Genomic DNA, 11,780 nt, shown 5'->3' on the forward strand with positions numbered 1-11,780 from the left:
ATGTGAGATCTGACCTGAGCTGAAGTCAGAGGCTTAACTGACTGAGCCACCCAGGCGCCCCAAAAATCTTTTTTTAGTAAAAATCCAAAACCTCCACAAATTTTTCCCCTTAATGGCATCCCCTTGTTTGATTTAAGGCTTTTCCCCAAAGAGTTAATTTTCGTGCATAGTTAAAATGCCCCTCCAGGGTGAGGCCTAGGGTTTACTGTGGGATTTTCTGGTGACCCTGTAGCCCTCTGCTGCCCAAAAACCACCTCTGCCCAGTCAGACCCTTGAGGGATGTGCTGGTGAGTTTTCAGTCCCAAACTCAGGCTGCATCATAATTTACAAACAATCTTGAAGCAGTTGCTATAGCAATACTTACCACCTACTGTTTGGGGAAACTTGATTTAAAGGGACCACTTCCCTCAAAACAAAGCATCAGCCTGTTCTGGGTCAGTTGGTGTCCGAAGATGAGGGGTAGCCTTATCTTCTGAGTTTGGGGGAAAAAACTTTTTTCCTCTCTTTTCCCTTTCTCCTCCCCACCGCTCCCCTCACCCCCTTTTTCTTTCTGAAGGCCACAGCTTAGCAAGTCCACTGAAGGTTTGCAGGGAGTTGCATTTTTTTAAATAAATTTTTTATGTTTATTTATTTTTGAGAGAGAGAGACAGAGGGCGAGAGGGAGAAGAGCAGAGAGAGAGACAGACAGACAGACAGAACCCAAAGCAGGCTCCAGGCTCTGAGCCATCAGCACAGAGCCCGACACGTCTCGAACTCACAAACCATGAGATCATGACCTGAACTGAAGTCGAACACTCAATGGAATGAGCCACCCAGGCACCCTGGGAGTCACATTCTTGGCTCTGCTGCCCCCACCCCCTGGCATGCTGACCTTGACAGCTGTTGTGCCTCTCCCTGGGTCAGCGTCTGGGCCTGTAGGCTGGGTATTGCCCTATCTTCCTTGTGTGGTTGATAGGAGAACAAAACATCAAGTCACATCAGTTCACATCAGCGACAGAAGGCATCTGAGGGGGCCGAGCTGAGAGAGGGGCCTCTGCTCCCATCTCTGCTCCTTGTTCAGATACCTCCCCAGCCAGGGGCTAAGGGGACACGGTGTGCATGACTTCCTCACTACACGACATGCGGGGATAACCAAGCTGCCTGTGCAGCTCTTGTCCAGAGGGAATGGGAAGTTCTTGGCTCCTAATAACAGAACGGGACTCCCTCTGTCCCCAGCCCTCTACAGCCAGCAGAAGTCTCTGAACCTTCTTGCTTTCTTCCTGAGGGTCCACAGCAGAGTGTGGAGGCACCCAACAAACAATAGTGAGAGGCCTCCTAAGTTCCTACAGGAGATCCATATTTGACGACCCCTCCCAGGCCAGCGAACAAGACTTCTCCAGAGTTGCTGCACTAGCTTGCTAGGCCTGCCGTAACAGACACCACACACTGGCTGCCCAAAACCACAGACACTGATTTCTGCAGGGTTCCAGAGGCTGGATAGTCCAAGATCAAGATGTGGGCAGCTTCGCTTTCTGCTGAGACGGCTCTCCTCGGCTTGCAGAGAGCTGCCTTCTTGCTGTGTCCTCACAGGACTGCCCCTCAACCTGTGGTCTGTGTCCTAAACTCCTTTTTCTTTTAAAATTTTTAATGTTTTATTTTTTGAGAGAGAAAGAGACAGAGTGCAAATGGTGGAGGATCAGAGAGAGAGGGAGACACAGAATCTGAAGCAGGCTCCAGGCTCTGAGCTGTCAGCACAGAGCCTGAAGTGGGGCTTGGACTCATGAACCGTGAGATCATGACCTGAACTGAAGTCGGACACTCAACAGACTGAGCCGCCCAGGTTCCCCCTAAACTCGTTTTTCATAAGGACACCAGTCAGGTTGCATTGGGGCCCATTCTAATGACCCGATTTTAACTTAATTACCTCCTTAATGGCTCAGTCTGTCACATTCTGAGGCACTAGAGGTTAACACTTCAATGTGTGAGTTTTAGGGGGTCATCTTTCCTCTCATAACAGTCACTAACCCAGACAGGCAAAAGAAAAAATCAGCTTCCAATGCTTTAACTGATTTTGCTCCAGAATGCCAGGAGCTGCAACACGTTTGAAAGAATGATGGTGTTTGTATGTACGTGTGCGTGCACACTCATCCGTGTTTCGACAGATGCCATGGTTATTGACGAAAAGGTCAAGGAAAGCTTTGTGTTGGACACAGCTTCTGACGCCTATGAGTACCATACCCAGTGTAAGGACCACCCCAAATCCTGGTGCAGAGGCTATTTCTGAGACTTCGGCACTATCCCTGCCTTCACACCCAATGGTCCTGACCGCGTGACCCTGAGGTCAGGCAGAGGCACAGGAAACCAGCTCACCATCACTGCGTCCTGCCCGACCAAGGAAGATACGGGCTAGTACTGCTGCGGCATCCTGCAGGACTTTGCCAAGAACGACATGGATTTTACAGAGTTGATTGTGACTGACAACAGAGGAGGCTTCACCAGTGATTTTTGGTCTGGGAAAGGTAGGGAGGTTGGGGTCCAGTCAGGGGTAACCCACAGCCATGGGTGTTCATTGATGTGGCACATACTCACGGAGGCCAGGGAGCACCAAGTCAGGCTCCCCTTAGGTTCTTTGGGGTAACCTGGTATCGCCTTCACTCCAAAGTAGGGTGAGTACTGATGGTGCTGAGATTAACTCAGAATTTGGGGGAGAGGAGGGTGTGTGGGCTCAGGGATGCTCTTGGAACCTCCCTTCCCTCCAGAGATCTGGCTCCTGGCGTTTTCGAGAGGCTCACGGGGGCTGACAGGTGGGAGAGCTTTGTGTTGCTGGCCAAGAAAGGCTCAGAGGTTGTCATTACACATCTGTGCCCTGTGGCCAGCCTAGTAGGTCTAGAATCTTGAAGATCCGTTTCTTGAGAGGTGAGCAAAGCTATAAAAAATGACCCAGGGGTCCAGATGAGCACCTTCGAAGACTGCCCGCTGAAACCGTTTCATAATCAACAGGGATAACTATCATGGCCAAGCCAGTCAAAAGGGCAGTCTACACCGGGAGGTGGCTGGGTGGACATAAGTTGAACTGGAGCCTGTAGCGGGAGGTCTGTCTGAACCCGGTCAACTGTTCCTTTGGGACCGGCAGAGGCATAGCTCTTCAGATTCTCACCAAAATTCTTCTGACAAATGCTGAAAACCTCTCTGTACATCTGCTCAGGCAGAAAGCTTACAGAAAGTGCCAGCCTTTCTCTTTTTCCTTTCATGGCTTCTCAGTGTTTCCATTTCTAGAAGGCATGCCTTTCTGCCATAATCCAGAACACAAACCAAGGACTTGAGGGAAGCTCAAGGAAGCCTCCTGGTGCTAGAAAGACAGACTTGCTCACACTTGACCCAACTAGTAATTCGCTTAGTAAGCATCTTATTGAATGTGTGACATCCTTCACATCTAAAATGTTTCTCCTCCATTGTTTTAGGCTCAGGATGAAAGTGGTCTCGCCTAAATGTGCTTCTTAGTTTCGGTGAAACACAGACTCCTGCCCCTCCCCAACTAGATTTGCCAGAGAAGGCAATGTGGGTGGGCATGGCCGAACTTCCCCCATTGGGTTTCAGTGGCTGTCAGAAGCACAATGTGGCAATGATGCCACCTATTGATCCATTCCTGAAAGACTAGACTGGCCCTCCTGTGCCGCTGGCACCGTAACCTTCAGCCTGAGACTCTCTAACCATGGGCCACGCTAGTCCACTCAGGGTTTTTGTGCACGTCTGGAAAGGTGGCCCTTCTTCCAGGCGCCCTGTGGCAGGGCGAAAGAGAGTGGGTTGGATTTCAGCCCCTACTTGTTCCCTACGGCCTCTGCCCTGCTCAGGGCGCCTTTATACAGCTATACTCGGTGCCTCTGCCCCATCCAGCCCTTGCCCAGAGCACTCATTCTCTGGGGATTGAATGATGGGCAGAGATGCAGGTGAAGGGCAGGCCTAGGGGTTGGCCTCGCTTGACCTTCAACCTGTCCTTTCTGCTCCAGACCTTTCCGGCAACTGGAGTGGAAGCTGCAGGACAGCCGATGCGCACAAGGCCGTTCCCTGCAGGGGAGTCGGACCTTGGGGAGGACAGACCAGTGCTGGGGGGCGAGGCTGTGAGGACAACAGCCTGGTGATTGATGTGTGCCTGCTGCCCTTCAGCTTCACATTGTTGGTTCCCCGCTTGAACTAGGTAGCTTCACCGTGACCGCGTGGTTTGTGTCAGAAAAATACAGTTTAGGACTCTTGAACGCAAGCAGCAAAAGTGCCCTCTCCTGATGTTAATTGAAAAGGCGGATCCGTCCTAAGGGGAGAGCGGTGCCAAGGGCATGAAGGGCAAGGCACAGCACCCTCAGAAATGGTCTGGAGTGTCTGAGGGACTCTGTCTCTGTCTCTGATCTGCTGCTCTCGTACATGTTTGCTTCCTCTCTGTCTCTCTTTCTCTGCACTGCCCTTTTCTGTGGCCATTTCTAGGTCCAGAGTTTATGTCGTCCCCGTTCAAGAGACCATTCAGCCTGGACCCTGGATCGTCCTGCTCTAGGTCTATGTTCATTTCTGAGGAAGGGGTTAGGCCCCGCTCGGTCAGACTGCCAGCCCGGGTCCAAGCAGGCGTAAAGAGGCATGAGGGCCAGGAGCTACTAGAACTGGGTAGGGGCAGGGGCGAGGCAGAGGGACAGAGCCCAGGAAAGGGGATGCTGAGCACAGAACTGAAAGGTGGTTTCTTTTCAATCGACATGAAGTCTGTCTGTGATTCCTTCCAGGATGTCCATTCTCATCATCTGCATACAGGTTAGAGGCCTGGGGATCAACTCTATAACTGGTCATTTGTCTAAGAGGAGGAGAAGCCAGAGGAATAGGAGTAATGAGCCATTGGGGGTGGGGATTTGGGAAAATGAAAGGGGCCACAGAACAGCCTTCGCATGAGTGAATGTGCCCTCCTCTGTTGCCAGGACCCATAGAGGCCAATGCTGTCAGCCCCTAGGCCGGGGTAGATTCCACTTCATGGTGACAAAGGCCCCATGAGAGGTGACAGAGAGGGCATGGTAGCCTTGGTAAGTGGAGGTATGTGTAGACTAGGGAGGAGGGAGGCCCTGAGACTGTCACACCGCGGTGAGCAAGGCCATCTAACTCCCCAGCACGCAAGCTTTGGGAGCAGCCTTACTCTTTGGTTGAAACTTTTTGTTCACCTAGAGGGACTTATCAAAGGACCTCTGGGGCCACTGGGTAAGCAGACATAGAAAAGTCCCCTTGAGAAGGGTCAGGAGCATAAGAGGACAGGCTATCGTCCTCAACTGTAGTCTTAAGCCAAGAGAGGAATGGCCCTTTTTTGTGTCTCCTTTTGTCCTTCGGCAATTACAGGTAAAGGCATAGCTAGAAGCCAGAAAACCAGTCAAGCTTCTTCTGTGGTTTCCCACTTCTGGTGAGTTCCTTCCTTGACTCCTCCTGGGCCCTGGGCCCCACAGTTACTTGATCTTTAAGGATCTCCCTTCCTAAACAGAGAACAGGAAGTTTCTTCATCAGGGACTGTGTGGACATGTCCACCTTTTTTTTTTTAATGTTTTTTATTTATTTTTGAAAGACAGAGAGAGACAGCACGATCAGGAGAGGGTCAGAGACAGAGAGAGAGACACACACAGAATCCGAAGCAGGCTCCAGGCTCTGAGCTAGCTGTCAGCACAGAACCCGATGTGGGGCTCGAACCCACGAACTGTGAGACCATGACCTGAGCTGAAGCCAGACGCTTAACCGACTGAGCCACCCAGGTGCCCCTGTCCACCTTTCCTTTGGGGCAGCATCAGAAAAACCCAAACCCTTAAGACAACCATGTGGTGGTTCTGCTAACCCCTCAAGTGGACACAGGCTAGAAAGAACATCATATACAAGTGCCACTGCTTGGCCAGTAGGGTTTTTTTTTTAATTATTTTTTTTAAATTTTATTTTTATGCTCAGAAGCCACAAAAGTACCTTGGACAGTAGAGAGACTGTAGGCATAGTTACAAAACAGACTCCCTCCTCCTGTGGGTGTGGAAGTGCAGAAAAACATTTCAAGAATGACAGAAAACACACGCATGTGCGGCGCACACACACACATGTGCACCCACGGCAACGCCTTCTACAGAAACACCAGGTTAACGCCAGAGGAATATGAGAGTCACAGCTAAGGCTGCGAGGTCTCATACCCTCCCTGTGATGATTTGGCCCCGTGTGGAGCAGGAGCCCTAAGAAATCAAAGTCATGGCTCCGTTTGGTCCTCTTAGAGCTTTGGGAACCGTGGAGGTGGGGAATAGAGACAAAGGAACATTTTTCTCAATCGTACCCAAGATCCTTTGGGACGCAATTGTACTCTAGGTTTTTGCAAAGACCGTGGTCGTTTCTTTAAGGCATGATCTTGGGTAACCTATCGCTTCTCTGGGCCTGTTTTCTTCTCTAGAGATTGAGGACCCCATTCTTATACTCCCCAAGAGCTTTTGATTCATACATTCATTCATTCTTTCAATACACAAGGACCGTGCTAGATGCTGGGGATAGAAAGATGAGCCAAAGACATAGCATCTGTCTTCATGGCACTTATAAGGCAGTGTGGGAGGCAGACAAACTATCACACAGATGAAAAATCTGTCAGCTAGCATATGGACTCTACAGGAGAAGCACATGGTGTTGTAGAAGTTGCGGCAACAGAATCCAACCCCATTCCTTTGTAGCCAGGAGGGGTGCCGCCTGTTTTCGCCCTGGCCTGCCTCCTCCCACTCAGGCAGTTGAAACGTGGCAGCTAGACTCAAAGGCCCTTCCGGCTTTGACGTTCCTCAGCTCTGAAGGGGTCCAGTTGGTGTTATATCACCGAAGCTTGGTGGGAGGTGAATGGAGGCCCCATGTGCCAAGCTTCCCTACTGACTGACTGATGGGATTTGAAGCAATGACAACTGATTTCTGCCCTGAAGATAAACTTTTGTATTTAGGCCCTGTAAAGCCACCACGAGAGAGTCAGCAACTCCTGTTGCAGAAAACACTCAGCAGAAGTAGGCAACAGATCTCCACTCCATTTCCTTTGTCTATTCCCCCAAAGGTAGACAACTCTTTGAGGCCCTCCTCGTGTGTCCTGAGTCTAAAGAAAATGGTTCATTCTGAATAGACATGACTGAAGGTTTCTTTCATTTAGTTTATAAATAAAGTGATGATACCATAGAGTCACCATGACAACCGGTCCACATCTTGGGGATGGGCTGTGCTCTTTCAGGTGTTCTAAAGGACCCCCTAGCTTGCCAGCGATGGCTTGCAGTTAGGTAAGAACAGCATTAGCCACGGGAGCTGTGCTAGGCCATGCCTGAGCAAGGCTGCGGCCACGGTCAATAACATCTCAAGATCTTACTTTCCACACCCTTGGCTAGCTTCCAGGTGAAGAGGTGGCAGCATCTTGGTCAGGGGACCAGGGGGTCCCTTGTGTTTTATTGGTTCACCAATAAATTCCTCACTGGTGTCGAATGAACTCTGAGGTGGGACTAACTTCTCCTGGGATAGCACTGGAAATGGGTTTCTGGAAAAGTTTCAAGTATAATATTGCAATATCTATGTCTGCACTGGTATTACATGCTGTCCTACCCCAATCGGGCTAAATCAGCATTCGTTAGATCTTCTTGGTGAAAAGATGGTCCTCTATGGGGAACTGCCACTAGGCCGATGGATGCTGCTCCTGACCGGTGAGAAATCAAGGTATGGTGGGTGAGACCTTCAGGCAAACCAGGAAACACAAATCAAGACTGAGGCATGGGCAGCTGTGGGTGCAAGTCATTGACGGCAGAATTACCTGAGCTCTCAGTAACCATCTGCATGCCTGCGCCTTCTCTCCCCATGTAAAGACTCTTCCTGCAATTTAAGGGGGTCCCCAGGGGCTCCCCATCACTGCTTCTGCTGCCCTCCTAAACACCCCACTCTTCTGATGTCTTGCAGGAGGCTGCTGGCCAGTGTTAGAGCTCAGGATACTCAGCCCTGAGGTCAGTGTGGGGCTGGGGCAGGGAGACTGGCTCTTGCCACAATCAGCGCATGCCCTGCACGTTTAGGTCCAGCCTCTCACGCAGCCTTCCCCCCGACCCCTTTGTCAGTGGGGAGCTCAAATCTACCCAGCAGCCTGATGGGAATGGGCAGGGGCGTGGGGACCATCCCATTCCCGCCATCCTCCCTGTTTCCTTGTGGTCTGACCCCTTCCCTCTCAGAGTCTCAGCGCAAACAACATCAAAAGTGTTGCCTTTTCCCTCAGCTACAAAACGACTCTAGGCCCTCCTTCGTGGCCATGTTCAAGCACAAGCCCTTGGTTCTACAAATAGCAATCCAGTCTGCATGAGGCTAGACAGCAGGCATCAATCTTCCACGACAGATGAAGACATCTATCATTGTCTTGGAAGATGTATACTTAGGAATCTGGAGAGACATTTCCCTAGAGAATCCTATAGGTTTGTTTTGATTCCGTGATCCAGGGTTCTAGAGCCTTTTTTTTTTTCCTTTTTGTCCCTGGCACTGACCATTTGAATCTATGGTCAATTATTTAATGGCTCATTTCATCCTCCTGGAAGGCCAGGTGCACACGTTTTCACCACAGGGAGACAAAACCCAAAACTTTGTAAACATAGGGCTCTGCTACTAAAAGTGTGAAGCTTCAAGAAGAGAGAAGGAAGAGCAGTTAATGTGATACTTTGTGTCCAAGTGGGCCCCCCACCCCCCACAGCCTGGGACAATGCTTACTCCTCCTCTTGGAGCCATTTAAAAAGCACTGGCTCTCAACTGGAAAGCTGATGTGGCTTCTAGCTTCAAAGGCCTGTAGAATTGTTTGCTGTCAACCCCCAGTATGAGAACGGCTGACAGCCAGAGAGATCTCCCTGAGGTGTTCCCCACAGCCAGCGACAAGAGAGCCTCTACTGCCCTCCTGTGGCCGGCCACTCTGCCGTGCTGTGGCCTTTGCACTAGAATATGTCCCCAAACAGTCCTTCTCAGCTTGTTTGCTCCCCCACTGGGCCCCCTCTTCAACTTCCTTCTCAAAATCTGGCTGTCAGGGGGCGCCTGGGTGGCTCAGTAGGTTAAGCATTGGACTTCGGCTCAGGTCATGATCTCGCGCCTCCCCCATTCCCGCCCCGTGTTCAAGTTGGGGGCAGGTTGCAGGGCTGCCCTGTCGTCCAACTTTTCGGAGTCTGGTCTCTCCGTTGTCTCTAACTGGCCGCCTGGAGGTACCCTCCAGGGATGTGCCCCGCCAGAAGGGGGTGGAGAGAGGGAGGTGGAACCTGGAGGGGGGAATTGGCCCTCTAGCCATCGAGGTTTGTGAGTTCAAGCTCTGAATCAGGCTCTATACACTAACAGCGTGGAAACTGTTTCAGATCCTTCATCTTCCTTTCTCTCTGCCCTTCCCTCTCTCTCTTTCTTAAAAATAAATAAACATTTATTTTAAAAATCCAGCTGTCAGGAGCCACTGCTCCATCTCAGATTGCACATACTCTCTCGTAGGTCACCTGACTTACTAGTTTCTCTGCCGTTCTACCTCTAGTTGGGCCAGCTTGGCATGGAGGCAAGATGCAGGGAATCAGGAAGTCGGAGGACCGGATTTAAATGTTGTCTGCCATCTAGTAGATGCGGGACATTGGCTAAATTAACCGTTTCCTTCGAACTTTAATTTTCCTACCTTGGTTTCTTAAAATATCACCTAATGTATTTTTTTAAAGCTTATTTATTTTAAGAGAGAGGAAGAGAGCAAGGGAGGGGCAGGGGGGGAGAGAGAGAGAGAGAGAGAGAGAGAGCGAGAGAGAATCCCAAGCAGGCTCTGCAATGTCAGCGCAGAGCCCAACACAGGGCTCAAGCACATGAACTGTGAGATCGTGACCTGAGCCAAAATCAAGAGTCAGATGCTTAACCGACTGAGCCGCCCAGGTGCCCCTTTACCTAATGTATCTTTAAAAGAGATTCGTGGAGGCTGCTTCCCTCCCATTCTTGTTCCCTTCACTGCAGACTGAGCTTCATTAGGGTAACACTCCTCAATGACACTCCACCAGAGAAGTGGCCTATCTGATGTGAGTCTGTGGGTGAGTCTCTGGGCATACCCGTTCTGTCCTTTCTCTTTCTTGTTTAAGTAGCAAGGGAAAGTCTGGGCGCAACTCTCTAAGAGCCCATGATGTCTTCTGCAACTCCTGGGGGCAGCTGAGCCCCTGGTTGGGATGTGGGGAGGGGAGGGGAGGGGAGGGGAGGGGACTTGCCTGATTATCTGACGACCCATGTATGCTGTGCTCTTCAGTGCTGACTACGTTTGTAATAAAGACAGTAACTTGTTCTCTCTCTGCCAAGTCCTCTTATTTCTCAGTTGGTTCAGAATTCAGGTGGGGATGGGAGCACTGGGTGTCAGGTCCCCTGAAGATCCTCAACGAGGTAAATGAAGAACTTCAATAGTTACAGTAAGGATTGGGTGCCTGGGTGGCTCAGTTGGTTAAGTGTCTGACTTCCTCTCAGGTCCTGATCTCGTGGTTCATGGGTTCAAGCCCTGCATCGGGCTCTGTGCTGACAGCTTAGAGCCTGGAGCCTACTGTGCATTCTGTGTCTCCCTCTCTCTGGCCCTCTCCAGCTTGTGCTGGCTCTCTGTCTCACTGTCTCCCTCTCAAAAATAAAAACTTTTTTTTTTTAAAGTTACCAAAGGGCTTTTAAGGGATAATACCTCCTCCGATCCTTGCCCCTCGCCCCTCAGACCTTCAGTTATCAAGCTCCCCTTCCAGGGGCAATCACTAAGACCAGTTCATGCATTTTCTTTCAGAGACTAAATGTGTACAAATCCAGGTACACACCCGTGCAGGCACACATGTGCGCGCACACACACACACACACACACACACACACACACACACACACATTCTCTACTGGACATGAATAGAGTGTACTCAATTCTGTTCTCAGATTGCACTTTTCATCTAACATAACTTGGAAGTCTTCTTAGAACATAGAGTGGCTCCCTTTTTTTAATGGCTACATTATACTACTGGCTACATTAGGCAGTCCTCTCTCAATAGACACTGAGGGTTTTCTCCATCCTTCGCTGTTCCAGATCACGGAGGATAATGGAAGAACGGGTAAACTCCGGAGCCAGCCCCCCTGGGTGTGAGGCCCAGTGCCCCCACTTACTAGCAGTGTGAACTCGGGCAAGTTACTGAGCCTCTCTTTCTGTTCTAAAATGGGAACAATAAAATTGTAGCCTTCTAATGTTTTGTGTGGCTTCAACGAACCCAAGCCAAACATTAAAATACCCTTTGAGTATGACAAGCCTCACTAAGTTGTAGGCAATTTGATGAACTGCAATTTAAACTACATCTGTGGCCTTCCATTGGATGTGCTCACAGCAACAGGCTTTTAAATTTTTTTTATTTTGATTTTTTAAAATATAGTTTATTGTCAAATTGGTTTCCATATGACACCCAGTGCTCATCCCAACAAGTGCCCTCCTCCAAGCCCATCACCCATTTTTCTCTCTCCCCCACTCCCATCAGCCCTCAGTTTGTTCTCAGTATTCAAGAGTCTCTTATGGTTTGCCTCGCTCCCTCTCCTTAAGTGTTTCCCCCTTCCCCTCCCCCATGGTCCTCTGTTAAGTTTCTCCTGATCCACATATGAGTGAAAACATGGTATCTGTCTTTCTCTGACTGACTTATTTCACTCAGCATTATACCCTCCAGTACCATCCATGTAGCTGTACATGGCCAGATTTCATTCTTTCTCATTGCCATGTAGTACGCCATTGTATCTATAAACCACATCTTTGTGATCCATTTATCAGTTGATGGACA

The 11,780-nt window shown here is 50.0% G+C and overlaps 1 protein-coding gene across 1 annotated transcript; it reads left to right on the forward strand.

Moving 5' to 3' along the window:
- The first annotated feature begins 2,089 nt into the window (after positions 1-2,089).
- Positions 2,090-4,920, forward strand: TMIGD3 (transmembrane and immunoglobulin domain containing 3). The gene is given in 4 exon segments (XM_029945787.1): positions 2,090-2,498; positions 3,987-4,021; positions 4,291-4,322; positions 4,743-4,920. Coding segments are annotated over 4 exon segments (639 nt in total). The 3' UTR covers positions 4,906-4,920.
- The last annotated feature ends 6,860 nt before the right edge of the window (positions 4,921-11,780 follow it).

This window comes from Suricata suricatta, chromosome 8 (assembly GCF_006229205.1).
Source record: "Suricata suricatta isolate VVHF042 chromosome 8, meerkat_22Aug2017_6uvM2_HiC, whole genome shotgun sequence".
NCBI classification, from domain to species: Eukaryota; Metazoa; Chordata; class Mammalia; order Carnivora; family Herpestidae; genus Suricata; species Suricata suricatta.